Source organism: Eutrema salsugineum, unplaced genomic scaffold, assembly GCF_000478725.1.
Source record: "Eutrema salsugineum unplaced genomic scaffold, Eutsalg1_0 scaffold_2, whole genome shotgun sequence".
NCBI lineage: Eukaryota > Viridiplantae > Streptophyta > Magnoliopsida > Brassicales > Brassicaceae > Eutrema > Eutrema salsugineum.
Genome location: NW_006256829.1, coordinates 927,184 through 943,935, shown reverse-complemented (window position 1 = coordinate 943,935; position 16,752 = coordinate 927,184). Strand labels below are relative to the sequence as shown.

At 37.2% G+C, this 16,752-nt stretch overlaps 3 protein-coding genes across 4 annotated transcripts; 2 read left to right on the top strand and 1 right to left on the bottom strand.

The window, feature by feature from the left end:
• The first annotated feature begins 6,112 nt into the window (after window positions 1-6,112).
• On the top strand, window positions 6,113-7,989 carry LOC18017918 (PAN domain-containing protein At5g03700). The gene has a single exon (XM_006398764.2). It carries the CDS (start codon window positions 6,434-6,436, stop codon window positions 7,889-7,891), a length of 1,458 nt encoding a protein of 485 aa, XP_006398827.1. The 5' UTR covers window positions 6,113-6,433; the 3' UTR covers window positions 7,892-7,989.
• Window positions 7,990-8,951: 962 nt separating this feature from the next.
• On the top strand, window positions 8,952-10,767 carry LOC18017917 (fructose-bisphosphate aldolase 4, cytosolic). The gene is made up of 3 exons (XM_006398763.2): window positions 8,952-9,068; window positions 9,377-9,604; window positions 9,714-10,767. Exons 1-3 carry the CDS (start codon window positions 9,041-9,043, stop codon window positions 10,535-10,537), a joined length of 1,080 nt encoding a protein of 359 aa, XP_006398826.1. The 5' UTR covers window positions 8,952-9,040; the 3' UTR covers window positions 10,538-10,767.
• Window positions 10,768-13,161: 2,394 nt separating this feature from the next.
• Window positions 13,162-16,418, bottom strand: LOC18017916 (trihelix transcription factor PTL). Of its 2 annotated transcripts, XM_024156300.1 has the most exons (3): window positions 15,781-16,418; window positions 13,953-14,659; window positions 13,162-13,868 (listed from the first exon to the last, which is right to left on the bottom strand). In XM_024156300.1, exons 1-3 carry the CDS (start codon window positions 16,245-16,247, stop codon window positions 13,351-13,353), a joined length of 1,692 nt encoding a protein of 563 aa, XP_024012068.1. In that variant the 5' UTR covers window positions 16,248-16,418; the 3' UTR covers window positions 13,162-13,350. The 2 variants fall into 2 exon arrangements, with proteins under 2 accessions (XP_024012068.1, XP_006398825.1); XM_006398762.2 differs by having other exon boundaries at window positions 13,162-14,659.
• Window positions 16,419-16,752: the final 334 nt, after the last annotated feature.

Genomic DNA, 16,752 nt, shown 5'->3' with positions numbered 1-16,752 from the left:
CCGTCCGCCATGAAATTGATGTAATGCGTCTTCCGTCGAGGCATCGTCTGCAAAACGGAAAAAAATTATTTTTCAAATTAATTACAATGTCGATCCTAAATCTAACAAATTCCGATCCTTAATCTAACAAATTCTGATCCTAAATCTAACAAATTCCGAGCCTAAACTAATTCCCGACCTAAACCGTTTGAATTTCTAAACTATTTAAAATTATTATAATTTGAAATAATTAAAAAAAATTATTTACCTTTTTTTCTGCGTCGAAAGGAGGAGGTGGGAAGGAGGAAGCAGAGACAACGAGAGAGGAAGGAGAGATGAGCGACGAAATGAGGAAGGGGTGAGGTCCTATATATAGAATTTATATTCGTCGTAAATTCGACGTAAATGTTACGTCGAATTTACGACGAATTCGTCGTAAATTCGTCGCAAAGTTCCCACCGTACACAAAGCGAATAAGACAAACACACGTGGGTGTATCTGGACTTTGCGACGAATTTACGACGATCCGTGTTATTCGTCGTAAATTCGTCGTAACATTACGACCAATTTACGACGAATCGTATAAATCATTAAAATTAAAATGGCTGTGTATACACATATCGTCGTAAATTCGTCGTAATATTACGACGAATTAACGACAAACTATACAAAACTGATGAAATTCAAAAATTGAAACATCCATAAGGACATACAAGCATGTCTATTCATGATAAATGTGGTGTGTATAACTTTCTAACATGTTTACATAACTTAATGAAGGTTTTAGTAAGATGTAAGATAAATCCATACATCTTGTGTAAATGTATATAACACCTTAAGATTACTTGATAAACACATATATGTCAATTTTAGAATTTTTTTTTTTTTTGTTTAGAAAGTTGTTTTACCTTATGAGATGGTAAGCCATTTCATTCTCTTCATCAAAATCCCCCCCAGAACCCCATAAAAGATTGATTTTAAGATTTAGGGGTTACACTTCGTCGTAATCTCGATGGTATATTACGACGAATTTACGACGATTACTCCCATTCGTCGTAAATTCGTCGTAATAAAAACCACATTTCTACAAGTTCTTGAACCTTACAATACAGACCCTTATATAATACATCAGTTTACTTAGGAAAATGAACCCAAAAACCATTTTGTAAGTTGGGAAAGCTAAACCCTATAGGGTTTAGGGTTTGCATGTTACGACGAAGTTACGACGATTTCTTAATAATCGTCGTAAATTCGTCGTAAAAGTCAACATATGTTCAAGTCAACACATAAACAAATTTTCAATCTTCATATTATAGAGGTATGGTGGATCACTTGATAAATTTTCTAACCGGGTCCCCAAGAAATGAAAACAAGAAGCTTATATAAACAAAAATTTAAATTTGACAAATGTTACAGTGAAACGTTCAAATCATGCGTGTACGAACCTTTGGAGCAAAGTAATAAGACGTGAAATGAGAAATCTCTTCTGTCAGACTTCCCGCCACGATAGACCCTTCAACTTTTGCTAAGTTTTTGGCCTTACCCTTCAAATGCTTCATAAATCGTTCAAACGGATACATCCACCTAAACTGAACAGGTCCTCCCAACTCTGCTTCATGAGGGAGGTGTACAGGTAAATGTTCCATAACATCGAAGAAAGCAGGTGGGAATATTTTCTCTAAATTGCACAACAATATTGGAATATTTGTAGACAGTTGTGCAACTACATCTTCTGATAATGTCCTTGTACTTAGATCACGGAAGAAAGCTCCAATGCCTCCTAGTGCCTCATGGACATGTCCCGGTAGGAGTTCAGCAAACGCAAAAGGAAGTAACCGTTGCATAAACACATGACAATCATGACTTTTCATCCCTGAAAACTTTTGTCCTTTATCCACAGATTTAGCCAGATTAGATACATATCCATCAGGAAATTTCACGGCTGATGATACCCAATTAAACAAAGCTGTTTTTTGTTCAGCACCCAACCGAAATACAGGAACAGGTGCTTTCCCATTACTCACCATATGCAACTCAATTCTGTTACATATATCGGGTAAGTCCATCCGTGATTTAACGCTGTCTTTGGTTCTTCCTTGGACGTTCAAAACAGTATGCATGATGTTATCGAAAAAATTCTTCTCAATGTGCATAACATCAAGATTATGTCTAAGCAAATGATCTTTCCAGTAAGGCAGATCCCAAAATATACTTTTCTTGTGCCAATTATGATGAACCCCATATCCGTCAGGCATATTCGCAGGAGTGTGCCAATTTCCTCCAAGGGGGACCGTTTCAAGTCCACCCCAATGATCTATTTGCGCTTCAAGCTCTACTCCAGTTAGGTACACTGGTGGAGGGAGACGAACCAATTTGTTCTTTATAAACAAACGCCTATTTCTTCTATATTGATGGTTTGGTGGTAAAAACCGACGGTGGCAATCAAACCAACAGGTTTTCCTACCATGTTTAAGCTGAAATGCATCAGTCCTATGAAGACAATAAGGACATGATAACCTCCCATGCGTTGTCCAACCTGATAGCATTCCGTATGCCGGGAAATCGCTTATTGTCCACATAAGCACCGCTCGCATCGTAAAATTTTTACCACTCGAACAATCATATGTTCGTACTCCAACATGCCACAACTGGTTTAACTCATGTATGAGTGGTTGCAAAAACACATCAAGTGCCCGCTTCGGGTGATTTGGACCAGGGACTAATATACTTAGAAACAAAAACTCTCTTTGCATGCACATATCTAGAGGAAGGTTATATGGCGTAAGAATCACAGGCCATAATGAATATTGCCTACCAGACATACCAAATGGACTAAACCCGTCAGTGCAAAGACCAAGATAAACATTTCGCTTAGACCTAGCAAAGTCTGGATGTACGGTGTTAAAATGTTTCCAAGATTTCCCGTCAGACGGGTGAGTCATTTTGCCATCTGTTTGTGAATGTTCTGCATGCCATCTCATCGACGCAGCTGTCCGTTCGGATTGATATAGTCTTTTTAACCTATCAGTGATAGGAAGATACCACATTCGTTGGTAAGGAATCTTCTTACGCCCAGCAATTTGTGGTCTATATCTTGGCTTTGGCAGAAACGACATTCTTCAAGCTTCTCATCATCTCTCCAAAAAGCATACAATTATCAACACAAACATCAATCATCTCAGAAGGCAATCCAAGACTAAAAACCAGCTTCTGAATTTCATAATACGTTTCAGCAGCCAAATTATCATCTGGCAAATACTCTTTAATAAGATCTGCCCAATCGTTCATGCAAACTTCAGATAGATTGTGATCTGTTTTTATTGTCATCATCCGAGCTGCCAATGATAATTTTGATAAACCTTCCCTACATCCCTCGTACAGAGGCTGCTTTGCTGCGTTTAACATATCATAAAAGCGTTTCGCATCTGCATTGGGCTCCTCAACAGTATCAGCATGTGTTTCATGAAATGCATCAGTAATCATTTCATGCATCCTATCATGATCTTCACCCTGAACTTGACTACTTTGATAATCATTGGACGCTACAAAATCCACATGTTCTTGATGATTACTAGTACTCCGTGCAGCCATCTGACCACTACTTTGACCATATCCCTCTCCATGCTGATACCAAATAAAGTATTGGGGCATGAACCCTCTATTCAATAAATGCTGCCAGACAGTGTCAATAAGAATATGTTTCCTATTTTTGCATTTCACACAAGGACAATACATTTTGCCGCTTTCAATTACAGTTTCCAGAAGGCCGGCTTGGTACATGAATATTTCCAATCCGTTTTTGAAGTCTTCAGTCAACGACCCATCACCATTTTTGGGCGTATACATCCACTTTCGTAGATCGTATATAGACATTATATTTCAAAAACAAATATTTGACTTTTTGTTTCTGAAATTTGATAGAAATTTCAACTACTAAAAATTTTACTTAAACATTCAAAGACTCAAAAAATTTGTGTCTTTATATGTTTTTTTGGGTTGATGGAATAATGAGAGAAGAAGAGGTATATATAGAATTTTTTGTTTGGTTACCAACATATTACCATTGCATTTTTACATGAAATTTACGTCGAAATAAAATTTACATCACATTTACATTGATTTTACGTCAATTACAAGATAGAGGACAATTCGTCGTATTATCGATGTAAATATTACGACAAGATTACGACGAAATAAAATTCGTCGTAATCTTGTCGTAATATCGTCGTAACATTACGACGATTTTACGAGGGTTATTTTTTACGTCGAATTTACGACGAAATTTTTGATCGTCGTAAATACGACGTAATGTCGTCGTAAATTTACGACGACTACGAATCGTCGTAATAATTCGACGGAAAAGCCCCTCTTTCTTGTAGTGAGTTTGTTTCCTTATTTTTCATAGTAATCAAGACAAAGAATTGTTTGCTTACCCAATTTTTCAAAAAGCGATTAACAATTATTTCCGTATTTTGTTTGTTACTTAGGAAGCCCGGTGGAAGACCCATCTTTTTGCTTACCCAACGAGATGGTGTTTCTATATTTATTTTATTCAGGCCAATGAAAAGAAACTGATAAAAAAAATGCCCCTTTCATTTTTTTTTTAAAAGAACTTTATTTAGATGCTGTAGGCGGATGTTTTTCTTTTCTTAGGTAAGCACGGCGTCAACATAGATAAAACGGCGATTAGGTTTGGAATGAAAATAAACTATTGGGGGGTTTGGATTCTTAAAGGAAGGAAAACGGAGGGAAGGTAACAAAAGAGTTGTTGCATGGTTGAACTTAAATGATGTCAACACAAACAAATACTAATAAATAAAATATTTATTTTAAATAAATAGAGAAAGTAAGTCAAAATCTCAACTGGTTAGACTTTGGATGCGCTAGTTACGAACTTACGATACATTCACACATATCCTCCCGCCAATAAGTCAACTCCTCACATTTAATGAATCTTTTCAAAGTCAATCCATGTGACTTGATAATAACTCACCCATCATTGTGATATAAATCATTTTGAACTTTTCTTGTATATGAATGCAAAAATTATACTAATATCCAAAAAGACATTATCATTTCTATAGGAGAAGACTAGATAGTTTGGTCTCGTTTAGTTCAAAAAATTTAATTATGTTTTGTTTAAATTAGTTTCTATCAAAAGTATACTTTAACGTATAGTATAAATATTCAACCAAACTACATTGTAGACTAATTTGATTGTAGTTCGGTCTAATTGGTATATGTACGGTTTTAAATTTGAAGTCGAATTCATTTTTACTTGTTCCACCTTTGGACACCCTATGAATAATTTTTGTTTGTTTGTTTGAGAAGTAAAATTTGATGTTGTGTTCAAATTATATTTATATGCGAACCTAATATGCAATTTCATGCATCAAACTCATTTTATGTTGACATAACGCATGCCTGTATCATCCATGGTCCAGAAGTTTTAATTGGTGTAAATAAGATTGCAAGTTGCAGCTACAGCTCTCTGAAAAGAAAGCTGCGACTTGAGAGAGATTCAACGGCCTGACAGGTAAATGGAGAGAAACTAATGAAGAGCTTGAATCTTTTGACCCTCTAAGATTTGGTGCGACTTTTGTCCTAACTCCATTCCATTTAACACCTAATCTTCTAGATTTCCCTTGTCAATTTGTAAGGCATTTCATAAATTTGTGTATGCAAACATGTTTTCGGATTCAGGCGCGCCTGGGTCGATCACATTTGGACAGCCTTGCCTACTGTTTACATAATCTCTCGTTTGTATGAAATCTAAAATAAACATAAAGAAAAATACAAGAAAAATAGTTCACATACTATTTATTTAATTAGTTTGTCTTTTGCTAATTAGCTGCCACATACGGCTGGCCAAATCGCGATCAAGAAAATTCGTAAAAACCATAGGCAAATATAAATTAATAAACACCTTGAAACATACTATCAAGTTAACCATTACCTATGTATGTATACACTTATAAACACATACTGACTCTGACACATGCTTAGTGCGTGCAATAATTTGTCTTTACTCAAGATTTTATTTAAAATAATTTGGTTTTAGCGCATTGTACAACTGGTCCATTTGCGTCTAGCGGGTAATGGTTAATGGTTGGTATGATGATAACATTTCCTCCTGATATTTCCCACCAGGCAACCATATCTTTCTCATATCACAACTTCAAATATTTAATTATTTGTCCCACGACATCGACGCCGTTTAATATTGTTTTCTTTCATATTATATTACCGGCAAAACATATTTTATCCCGTTTATCATTATACTAATGTTTATATACCTATCTGCGTCTCTCTATATATATTTTCAAGTGAGATGATGCCATGGACTCTCTCTTTCTCTCTGCATGAACGAATTCACAAACATCACAATCTCTTTCCATTTCCGTGAACTAAAAACCTCTTTCTCTTTCTCTCTGTTTCTTTCAAATTTCCAAAAATGGAAGGTTTAAGTTTAAGCTCACGCGTGACTCGTTTTCTCTTGCTGTTCGTTTTCTTAGTTTGTTCTCATAATTGGCATCGAGTCCACGCGAGCGAACCGGTTCTAGAGCTAATGAAAGGCTTCGAGGCTAAACCGGACTCGTCAGTCGAGTTGTTCCAGCCACTCCTCACTGACCCGAGCGGAAACTTTACCTTCGGATTCTTACGAGTAAACAGGTCACGCCTCTCCCTCGCCGTAACCCACCCGAACTTAACGGATCCACTCTGGGTTTTCGACCCGACCCGTTCAGCCAGCTGGTCGCATAAGACGAAACTCATCTTCAATGGCAGCCTCGTCATTTCCGATCCTTCTTCGAGGGTAGAATGGTCAACTCATACCAATGGAGACCGACTCGTTCTACGTAACGACTCGAATCTCCAGGTGGTGAAATCGTCGTCCGTAGAGTGGGAGAGTTTTGATTTTCCAAGAAACACCCTTGTGGAGAACCAGAATTTCACATCTGCCATGGCTTTGGTTTCACCCAACGGCTTGTATTCGATGCGTTTAGGCAGGGATTTTATCGGATTATACTCTAAAGTCAGCGAAGATTCTCAACAGTTTTACTGGAAACACAGTGCTCTTCAAGCCAAGGCCAAAGTCAAAGACGGATCGGGTCCGATTCTCGCCCGGATCAACCCGAATGGATATCTCGGTATGTACCAAATCGGAAACACTCCAATCGACGTCGAAGCTTTCAACAGTTTTCAACGGCCGGTCAACGGTCTTCTAATTCTCCGATTAGAATCAGACGGAAATCTCCGGGGATATCTCTGGGATGGATCTCAATGGGCATTGAACTACGAAGCCATCCGCGAAACTTGCGATCTCCCGAATCCATGTGGTCCATACAGTCTCTGCACGCCTGGGTCGGGATGCTCGTGTCTTGACAACGGCACGGCGGTGAACGGAGAGTGTACTCACGTCTCGACTTCGGAGCCGGCGGATTTTTGCGGCGGCGATGAGAAGGTCAAGTTTAAAGTGGTGAGACGTGGAGGCGTTGAAGTGCCGTTTAAGGAATTGATGGATCACAAAACGATGTCGTCTTTGGGAGAGTGTGAGGGGATGTGTGTTGAGGATTGTAAGTGTTTCGGGTCGGTTTATAATAACGGGTCCGGGTTTTGTTATTTAATTAATTACCCGATCCAGACGATGCTGGGCGTTGCGGATGCGAGTAAAGTGGGTTATTTTAAGATACATGAGAGTGTAGGAAAGAAAAAAAGTCGAGTGGGGTTGACGGTTGGGATATCTGTGCTCGCTGTGCTTGCGTTGGTTTTAACGGTGGCGATGCTTTTTGTTGCGTTTAGGATTTGGAGTAGAGAAAAACGGGTACTTGAGGAAGATGGTGGGTTATCACCCGGCCCGTATAAAAATCTCGGGTCGGATAGTTTTAGATCCGTTGAAATGAGCCGTAGGTGATAGCTTTTTAGTTTCTTCTCATAATCCTTTTTTTTTCTTTTTTTCTCCGGAGGTACTTATTACACATATATAAAAAGATAACTCTTTTTTTTTGGTTTGTGCTTTTTGCAATGTCACCATTATTTTACTGATGAGTGTTTTCACCTAACAAAAAAAATAATTATTCTGAAGTTAAATTGTATGGTTTTGGCAAATATTTGTTTTTGGAATTTGGAAATACACTAAAAATTATTTATCCGAAAAAAATGTGAATCGATTGATATATTTTTTTGTTTTCGTCGACAAACCGTTGATATAATCGATTGATACAACGGAAAAGTATATGGATAAATCAAAGTATATGATGGCGTAGGCGGGAAAATAAATTAAAAAGAATATAAAAAATATTGTAATATTGTAATGTCGTCATGGATGACGCTAACAAGTGTAGATGGTGGACTCTCCTTTAGGCCCACATGTTTGAGACTTCCACTCTCCTATTTTTATAATCTTCTTTGTTATTAAATTTAATATATCTAATAATTCAATATTATTACTTTTAGTTTTAATATTCTGATCAACATGCGGGGATAAGTTCACGTGCTTCACGGCCGCAACCACCAGAATTTATCCGAGTTCCATAATTTTTGTTATTATTCTCCAGTCAAACATACAATTTGTATTTTATCATTTTTTGTCGTATATTTTATCATTTACATGTCAGTATGTGACTACACATATACTTATTACTTAAGCAGATGCTAAAACTGAAAGGAAATATTTTGGTCCATCTACAGAAGCTTAAAATACACAAATCGTTGGAATTTTATTTATAGAACTATATTCCATTGCAATATAGGATTTAAAAAAATAGAAAAAAATAGAAAAGAAAAAAAAATAGAAAACTACAATATCACAGGCGAAGCGATATTTTCTATTGGTCATTGGAGTTGCAAGCGACAATTTCGACGGGCCTCTCGTAAACTCCATTTTCCTCGCCGTATGCGTCTCCAACGCAGCCTTTTACTATTTAAAGCCCAAAGGCCCATTCCATTCCTCAATTTTAAATCGGTCTCATCTCTCTCTCTCTCTCTCTCTCTCTCTCTCTCACATTCACAATCGGAACGATCTTTTCCGTCGCCGTCGCCGCCGCTTCTTTTTGTGTACACAATGTCGTGCTTCAAATCCAAATTCGCCGGTAAATGTCACCAACACCTCATTGTTGATCCTTCGATTTATCCGGTTTCATTCGTCTTTCGTAGTTCGAATTTGGAATCACCGTTATTTAAATATTTCGATCCACCGATTCGTTGATCGTCCGGCATTTTACTTGTTATGATTGCGGATAGTTTACTTGAATTGATTCTCTGCGCCTCTCGTCAATCGTGATTCTCTGTCGAAATTTCGTCTCTTACTGTCACAAATTGTTTCGATCATAGCTCGAGGGCTGTTCAATCCCTAAATCAATTTCATCTAAATCTGGTCATTTCGTATTTTTCTCGACAGATGAGCTCATCGCCAATGCCGCTTACATCGGTACTCCAGGGAAAGGTATTCTCGCGGCAGATGAATCCACAGGGACAATCGGAAAACGTTTCGCAAGCATCAACGTGGAGAACGTTGAATCAAACAGACGTGCTCTCCGTGAACTCTTGTTCACCACTCCCGGAGCTCTCCAATACATCAGTGGTATCATCCTCTTCGAGGAAACACTCTACCAGAAAACAGCTTCAGGTAATACTCAATAAAAGAACCTTTTTCTAATGCTTTCTTGTGGTCTGATATCAAGTTAATGATTTGTGTATACCCTTTTGATCATTGAAGTTCTTGAATTATGCTACAGGGAAACCATTTGTTGATGTAATGAAAGAAGCTGGAGTGCTTCCAGGTATCAAAGTCGACAAAGGAACCGTCGAGATCGCTGGTACAGACGGCGAAACCACAACCATTGGCCTCGACGGACTCGGAGACCGTTGCAAGAAATACTACGAAGCCGGTGCACGTTTCGCCAAGTGGCGTGCCGTTCTCAAAATCGGAGCCAACGAGCCTTCCGAGTTATCCATCCACGAGAACGCTTACGGTCTAGCGAGATACGCAGTCATTTGCCAAGAGAACGGTCTCGTCCCCATTGTCGAACCAGAGATCCTTGTCGACGGATCTCACGATATTGAGAAATGTGCTTACGTCACAGAACGAGTCCTCGCAGCTTGTTACAAGGCTCTTAATGATCACCATGTGATCTTAGAAGGAACACTCTTAAAACCGAACATGGTAACTCCAGGCTCCGACTGTAGCTCCAGGGCTAAACCAGAGGTGATCGCAGAGCATACAGTCCGTGCTTTACAACGGACTGTCCCTGCCGCGGTTCCAGCCGTTGTGTTCTTGTCTGGAGGACAGAGTGAGGAAGAAGCAACTGTGAACTTAAACGCCATTAATCAGCTCAAAGGTAAGAAACCATGGAGCTTGACGTTTTCGTATGGACGTGCGCTTCAGCAGAGTACGCTCAAGGCTTGGGGAGGTAAAGAGGAGAATGTTGAAAAGGCTCAAAACGCGTTCTTGGCTCGAGCCAAGGCGAACTCTGAGGCAACGATTGGTGCCTACAAGGGTGATGCTCAGCTCGGTGAAGGTGCTTCCGAGAGCCTTCACGTCAAAGACTACAAATACTAAAAGGTCTCCTTGGTTATTTCCATATATTTTTGCTGATTTGGTTATTTATGTGGATATCGGTGTAATTATTTGTTTTTTGTTTTTTTATTGGGGGTATGTGATATTAGCCTGGGATATAAGTTCGTTTTTCTTTTCTCATGGGGAAATTTTGTTGTAATAATGAGTAATCTTTGTAAAGTTAATTATTTTTAAAAATTGTATAAGTTACATCTACTAAATATAATTATGGTTCGTCGTAATTTTTGTTACTCCTTTTATTTCTAGTTATTTAATTTTGTAAAGAAAGTAAAACTATATTATTCAAAGTAAAATGAAAATGAAACAATAACAAATCCTAAATATTTACATTGTCCACATTTAATATTTATCTATTGTTCAATAGTTAATACGGTTTTCATACTCTGATTGCTTCATATTTATGCCTCTACCCTCGGTTTCGTAATTATTGTATGCCCTTTGGTTGTTTTATATTTATGGTTTTACCCTCAGACTACTTTATGTTTGCCAATTTTCCCATAGTTTGTTTCATAAATAGGGTTTTACCCTCTGCTTAGTGTGAATCTATTTTTTTATCCTTTGACTGTTCAATTTTTGCGTCTTTGCCCTCGGTTTTGCGCTCTAGTTTAATATATATTTGTAATTTAGCTCCTACTTCTATAGACGTACATTTCTTAAATTTACTTTGATAACGTATGTCTCCTTTTTATTATCCTTCAAATCTTCCATCCTATATTATCCGGAAAATTATATACGTTATGTACTAAAAATATCAAACGAAAAAAAGTATGAAGGTTAAATGAAAGGAATATTAAAAAAAAAAAAGAAATTCATATAATGAGGTGATGATGTGTCTACTCGTAGCTAGGGTGGACAGAATAGAGAGACAATGGCAGTGACTGAACGTAAGATAGGGTCATGAAAACAGTTTTAATGGTTCAGCGATGGATAATGTTAGAAGAAGTCTTACTCTAACTTCAGTCGTCTTATTTACTACAAGTCTACTATCCCCTTTTTGGATACTATTTTTTTTCCTAATGGGATATTTAATATTTTAGACCAAACTTTTCTTACAAAAAATGCAACACCTCCACTTTTTCATTTGATAATATAAACCTATTCAAACTTAAACTTACCACCTTGTTATAGTAATTACCTTATCTTTCGTCAACGAACTCTGCCTTCTTCTCTAAACTTCAGAATCAAAAATTATTGTGTGACGTGTTCTCTATATTTCTACAAATTATATGACACAGCATTAATGAAACAAAACAACCAAGATCTTTTCCTTATTCATATATCAACATCTATATCCAAATTAAACAGTTAATAAAGTTTTGACTAGAAGAATCATCCAACTCTAGAAATGGGACTGGTCTTGTGTGGAACCCATAAAATGAACAAACACTTAAATGAGAATAGAGACAATTCAGAATTAATCAACATTATCAATAATGTGTACGTACGAAGGATTGTATTGACTCGTGCTCGTGTCTCACTGTCTCTATAGGGAATAGGGACAAAAGGAGAAGAGTGAGATCATGGAGAGAGATAAAGGCAAATGGTTACTTTCTCTCTGACCATCAACACACTGAATCGACCAGAGCTTACTTCACTACTCTTCCTCTCTGTCTCCATCTTCATAACTCTCTCTGTCCCTCTCTTTCTCTCTCTCTCTCTAGGATTACCCCAAATTTACATCTCTAGCCTTCTATGTATGTTTTCTTTGTATCTCCATTTATGTACACACATTAATTATGTTAAGTCCTCTATACCAAATTTTAACCAAGTTTCCCGATTTACAACAATCAAATAATAAAAAAAAGTCGGTAGAAGGGTTTGATCCATTTAAAATGTTATGAACTAAACCATAGCAGAAAAGTTGGACCAAAACTGAATAGAAATTATTTTTTTTTACGTTTTTATTATTTTAATAAATGAATATCGTAACCAAGCCAAATTTAAAAGACAAAGCATCACAAATCCTTTTGTTTCTTTAATATATACAGATTTTTCTAGAGTATAACTCTAACTAAAATACATTCAAAGAAAATGATTATCGGTCTCACACCTCAATCAACATTAACATATCGTGAAACCAATGGGCAAGAACCGTCTGGCATATGTTATTGCTCTCGAATGTATAAATAATCTTCCTAAGAAAAGCATTGAAGTATGGGCACAATCAATTCCTTCATGTAAGTTATCAAAATATTTAATAATTCAAACCCCCGGAAATTTTGGTTTAATTTGGGGAAATGTCTTGCTGATATAACAAGTATGAATATTTATAATGTAGAATACCATATTTAAAGGTCACGAGGAATACACTTAAATGTGAAGTGGTTTCAAGACAAACATGATTAGATTTTTTGAGTTATCCTATTCCTATGATATGTCTTGTCGGGCTTTGCGTGTCTTATGCCTTTGGGTGTGAAAAATAAATCCCAATTATCTTTATAAAAATTGATCTAAGGTGATGCGATCTTTGAATTACCATAGATATTGGGATTAAAGTTGAATACTAGAAAAATGATTGATATAAAAAAAAAGTCTTACAAAATAAATACATTAAAAACATATGAATCATTGGTTAAAAGTTAAAACATACTTTCATTTGACTTTCATCTTATACATGCTGACATATAATTCGTTAAGGCACAAGAAAGTGTATCCCTTCATTCTAAGCACAGTGTGACATATATCTATAATAGTTAAGTCAAGGTTTATCTCATACATAGCTAACTCAAAAGAATTAGTTAACCACATGATCATCACCTTCTACCTCGTCTTCTCCTGCGTTGGGAGAAATTCACTCACTGGTTCTCTCCTTTACTTAGCCTCAAACCATAACTCTCCCACAAATTCTGATCTCCATCTCCCATGAAGAATGGGAAGCAATTTGTACCAGCCGCCATTGCGCCGCTCGGATTTCCAGCGGTTGCGTTTGCGTTTGATGTTGACGAACATACATTACCATGTTCATTCATCTGATGATGCTGATCATTATCATTATATCCACTTTCTTGATTGTTGTAGATAGGATTTTCATCGTTTCTTGGATAGTACACGCCGCAGCTGGACGAATTCTCCTTCCTTTTCTTGTTGATTTGCTTCTTCTCTTTCCTCATTCCATTGCTTATACATTCCCACTTTTCCTTGCACATCAAGGCACTTCTCTGCTCAAACCCTAACTGAATTAATTTCGCCGCGACTTCCTCCCATAGAAATTCATCCGAGCACCCTCCCAATATCTCTTGAAAAGCCGAGTCCAAGCTTGTTCTTATCTCCATAAGCTTTATGATCTCTTGCTCATTCCAGCAGCTACCACTTCCTTTAATAGAAACGTTGTTAGTCATCGTTTGATCGCTTCCGTTGTCATTCTGATTCTCACTATTTTTTTGGATCTCATTATTACCATTGATCCTCTCTTCTGGGGACGAACATAACGGCTTTATCAACGACTTTCCGGTCAAATACTGCAATGCCTCAATCACCGCAACATCCCTAGCTTCCATCCTCTCCCTCTCTTTAGCCCAAAACAAATGCTCTTTTTCGATCCTCGCAGCTTCAATCTTTCTCCATTCCTCTTCTTTCATCATCCTTTGTTCCTCTTTGTCTTCAATAACCTTTGTCAACTTCTCAAGCCAAACATCTTGCCTCTCTATCAACCTTTTCATGTTCACATCAATGAACTCCTTGATCTTAGCTTTCCAACTCCGTTTTTTCCTTCTACTACTAGAATCATTCCCTTCAGAAGACGAAGTCATCAGCTCCAGCTCGGAGGAGTTGTAGTTGTTAGAAAGACTAAGGCTTTGATGATGAAAACCATGAACACTATCAACGTTATGAATGTTGGACGTTGTTGTGGTAGCGTTCATAGCGGCTTGAGTGTGGAAACCATGAAGAGCATTGCTCATGAACTGTGTGTTGTGATTGGTACAAGAAACCAAGTTGTTGGAGTCACCGTAGAGCGCCTCGAGTTGCCGGAAAAATCTATAGTGTTTACCGTCTTGCCTTCCGGCTTTGCCTTCTTTAGTCTTCCTATAGTATTTGTAAAGGTTCTCAAACTTCTCTCTGCATTTCTTCCCACTCCTTTGGTATCCATGTTCCTCTGACATAATCCTATATGTTAAAAACAAATTGAATAAGAAAGAGTACATTAGTTCATGTTTTTGATTGAAATTTGAAGCAGTGCCCTAATTTTAAAACTAGCTTTGAATCATTGACTGTTCATACGATATTCATATTCATTATTTTCATGCATATATATATATATATGTGTGTGTGTGTTTATGTATATAAATAACATTGTATGGTGTATTTTCTTAGATTAGATATAGTGACCCACATAAAGTTTGTTTTTTTCTAACATACACTGGTTATAACTTTCGGACCAATATTGTTTTCGAGGCTTATACTAGTGGACTAATAGTTTAGCACAAGAACATGTTTCTATGCGTAGTTACACAAAAGAAGAGGGTACATATCTTCAGAAGCTAAGAAAGATGAATCAGAAGTTATCAGTAAAAAAGGAGAAAAATAAATTAATCAAAGTCAAAGAAGAAAATGAATCTTTTTGTTTTACTCTTGTTTATGTTTTACCCTTTTGGGTTTTTAAAGCACCTGGTAGTGTCTTAACTGAAACTGCCAAGGTCTGGTCATTCTCTTGACCAAAACAAAACGACGCCTAAAGAAATTGTATGAAACTGACCACTCTGTAGATACACATCAATATGTGTGTATATTGATCAGCTGAAAAAGTATGTTGAAATTGAGGATACCAAGGGAAGTGTTGAGGTCACATTCTTTCTAGTTATCAATGCAGAAATAAATTAAAAAAGATTAAACTTGTCTTCGGGATTTTCACTTGAAAGGTCTAATATTTAACAAGAAAGCGTATGAAAGGTCAAATCTTTTCAAATCTGAAAGAAAACCCATAAAACAAAATACTCAAAGTTTTTTTTTAAAATATATATTTTTAAAGAAGGAAGCTGTTCAGTGTTCAGCAACAAATGTTATTAATTTCCTCAATTGGAAACTAATTGTTTCCTATATGATTAACTTTAAACTAAGACATTATCAACGAATCAAAGTTATCAAACTCTTGTAGTATGAAGAGGTTTGAGAAATATGCATAAAGTTTTTTTCTCTTTCTCAATGTTTTTACGACAAAAAAAAAACGGAAAATAAAAAGAGAGAGAACGAGATTAGGGTAAAATCGAGAGAGGGTAAGTGAGGCAAACCTAGATACTTCATCCCAGAGAGGTCCTTTTTGATTAGCTTCTTTGAATTTATGATCAAGACGAGATCTAATCTCCAGCAGAGTTAGGGTTTCTTGTCTCGGCCATCTCCCCGTTCCCCCGCCGTCTCCTCCTCCGCCTCCGCCGTAACCTCCTCCGTCGAGAAACCCACTAAACCCAACTCCTCCACCACTAGTGCTCGCGTTTAAGTTACTGTTACTTGCAGCCGTTGAAGAACCCCCACCCAATCCATGTATGCCACGTGGCAAGAAGCCCATCTCCTGATGATCAGCAGTGAACTGATGAAGACGGTGGTGTTGCGGCGGCGCAGCAGGAGCGAGGTTGAAACCGAAAAAATCAGAGGGAAAATGAGAAGAAGTCGACGGTGATGCCGTCGTAATCGTCCTCCCTTCGCCTTTCATGAGCTGCCGGAGCTCCGGTATACCATACTGAGTATGATGATCCTCCATTTTTTGGCTGAATGAGAAGATCGATCGATAGTGAGGGGAGAAAAAAAAAAGTAAAGGTTCAACCTTTTAATTCCAAGAAAAAGGAGAGAAAGGACTAAAGCTTTTTTAGAGAGAGAGAGAGAATGAGAGAGTGTGAGAGAATGAGAGAGAGACAGATCGTGTAGTCCACGAAAAGGGTCGAATGTAAGCTACAGAGACGATATGGTCCCATGAATTAATAAACAATCTTTTTTTTCTTCTTGAATGTGTGTGGGCGAGAGAGAGAGAGAGAAGAGAGATGTATGGATACTAGATACAGATCTTTTTGTATATGATTTTGTATATATCTGTTTCTAATTTGTATCATGTGTCTCAGTTTTCATTATCTCTCTTTATCAAATAATTTGAATACATGTGTGCATTGATGTGTATATATTCATATCAGTGTAAGGTTTTGTCTCACTTAGAGACAATCATAGATCGAGGCCGATCTCTTTTAATTTGGCTCTAGAATTTGGTTTTTCAC

Coding starts and splice junctions, on each gene's coding strand:
- LOC18017918 (XM_006398764.2), top strand. CDS start 6,434: ATGGAAGGTTTAAGTTTAAGCTCACGCGTGACTCGTTTTCTCTTGCTG.
- LOC18017917 (XM_006398763.2), top strand. CDS start 9,041: ATGTCGTGCTTCAAATCCAAATTCGCCG. Junction 9,069..9,376: donor CTTCAAATCCAAATTCGCCG/GTAAATGTCACC, acceptor TTTTCTCGACAG/ATGAGCTCATCGCCAATGCC. Junction 9,605..9,713: donor CTACCAGAAAACAGCTTCAG/GTAATACTCAAT, acceptor ATTATGCTACAG/GGAAACCATTTGTTGATGTA.
- LOC18017916 (XM_006398762.2), bottom strand. CDS start 16,247: ATGGAGGATCATCATACTCAGTATGGTATACCGGAGCTCCGGCAGCTC. Junction 14,660..15,780: donor CTCTGGGATGAAGTATCTAG/GTTTGCCTCACT, acceptor TTTAACATATAG/GATTATGTCAGAGGAACATG.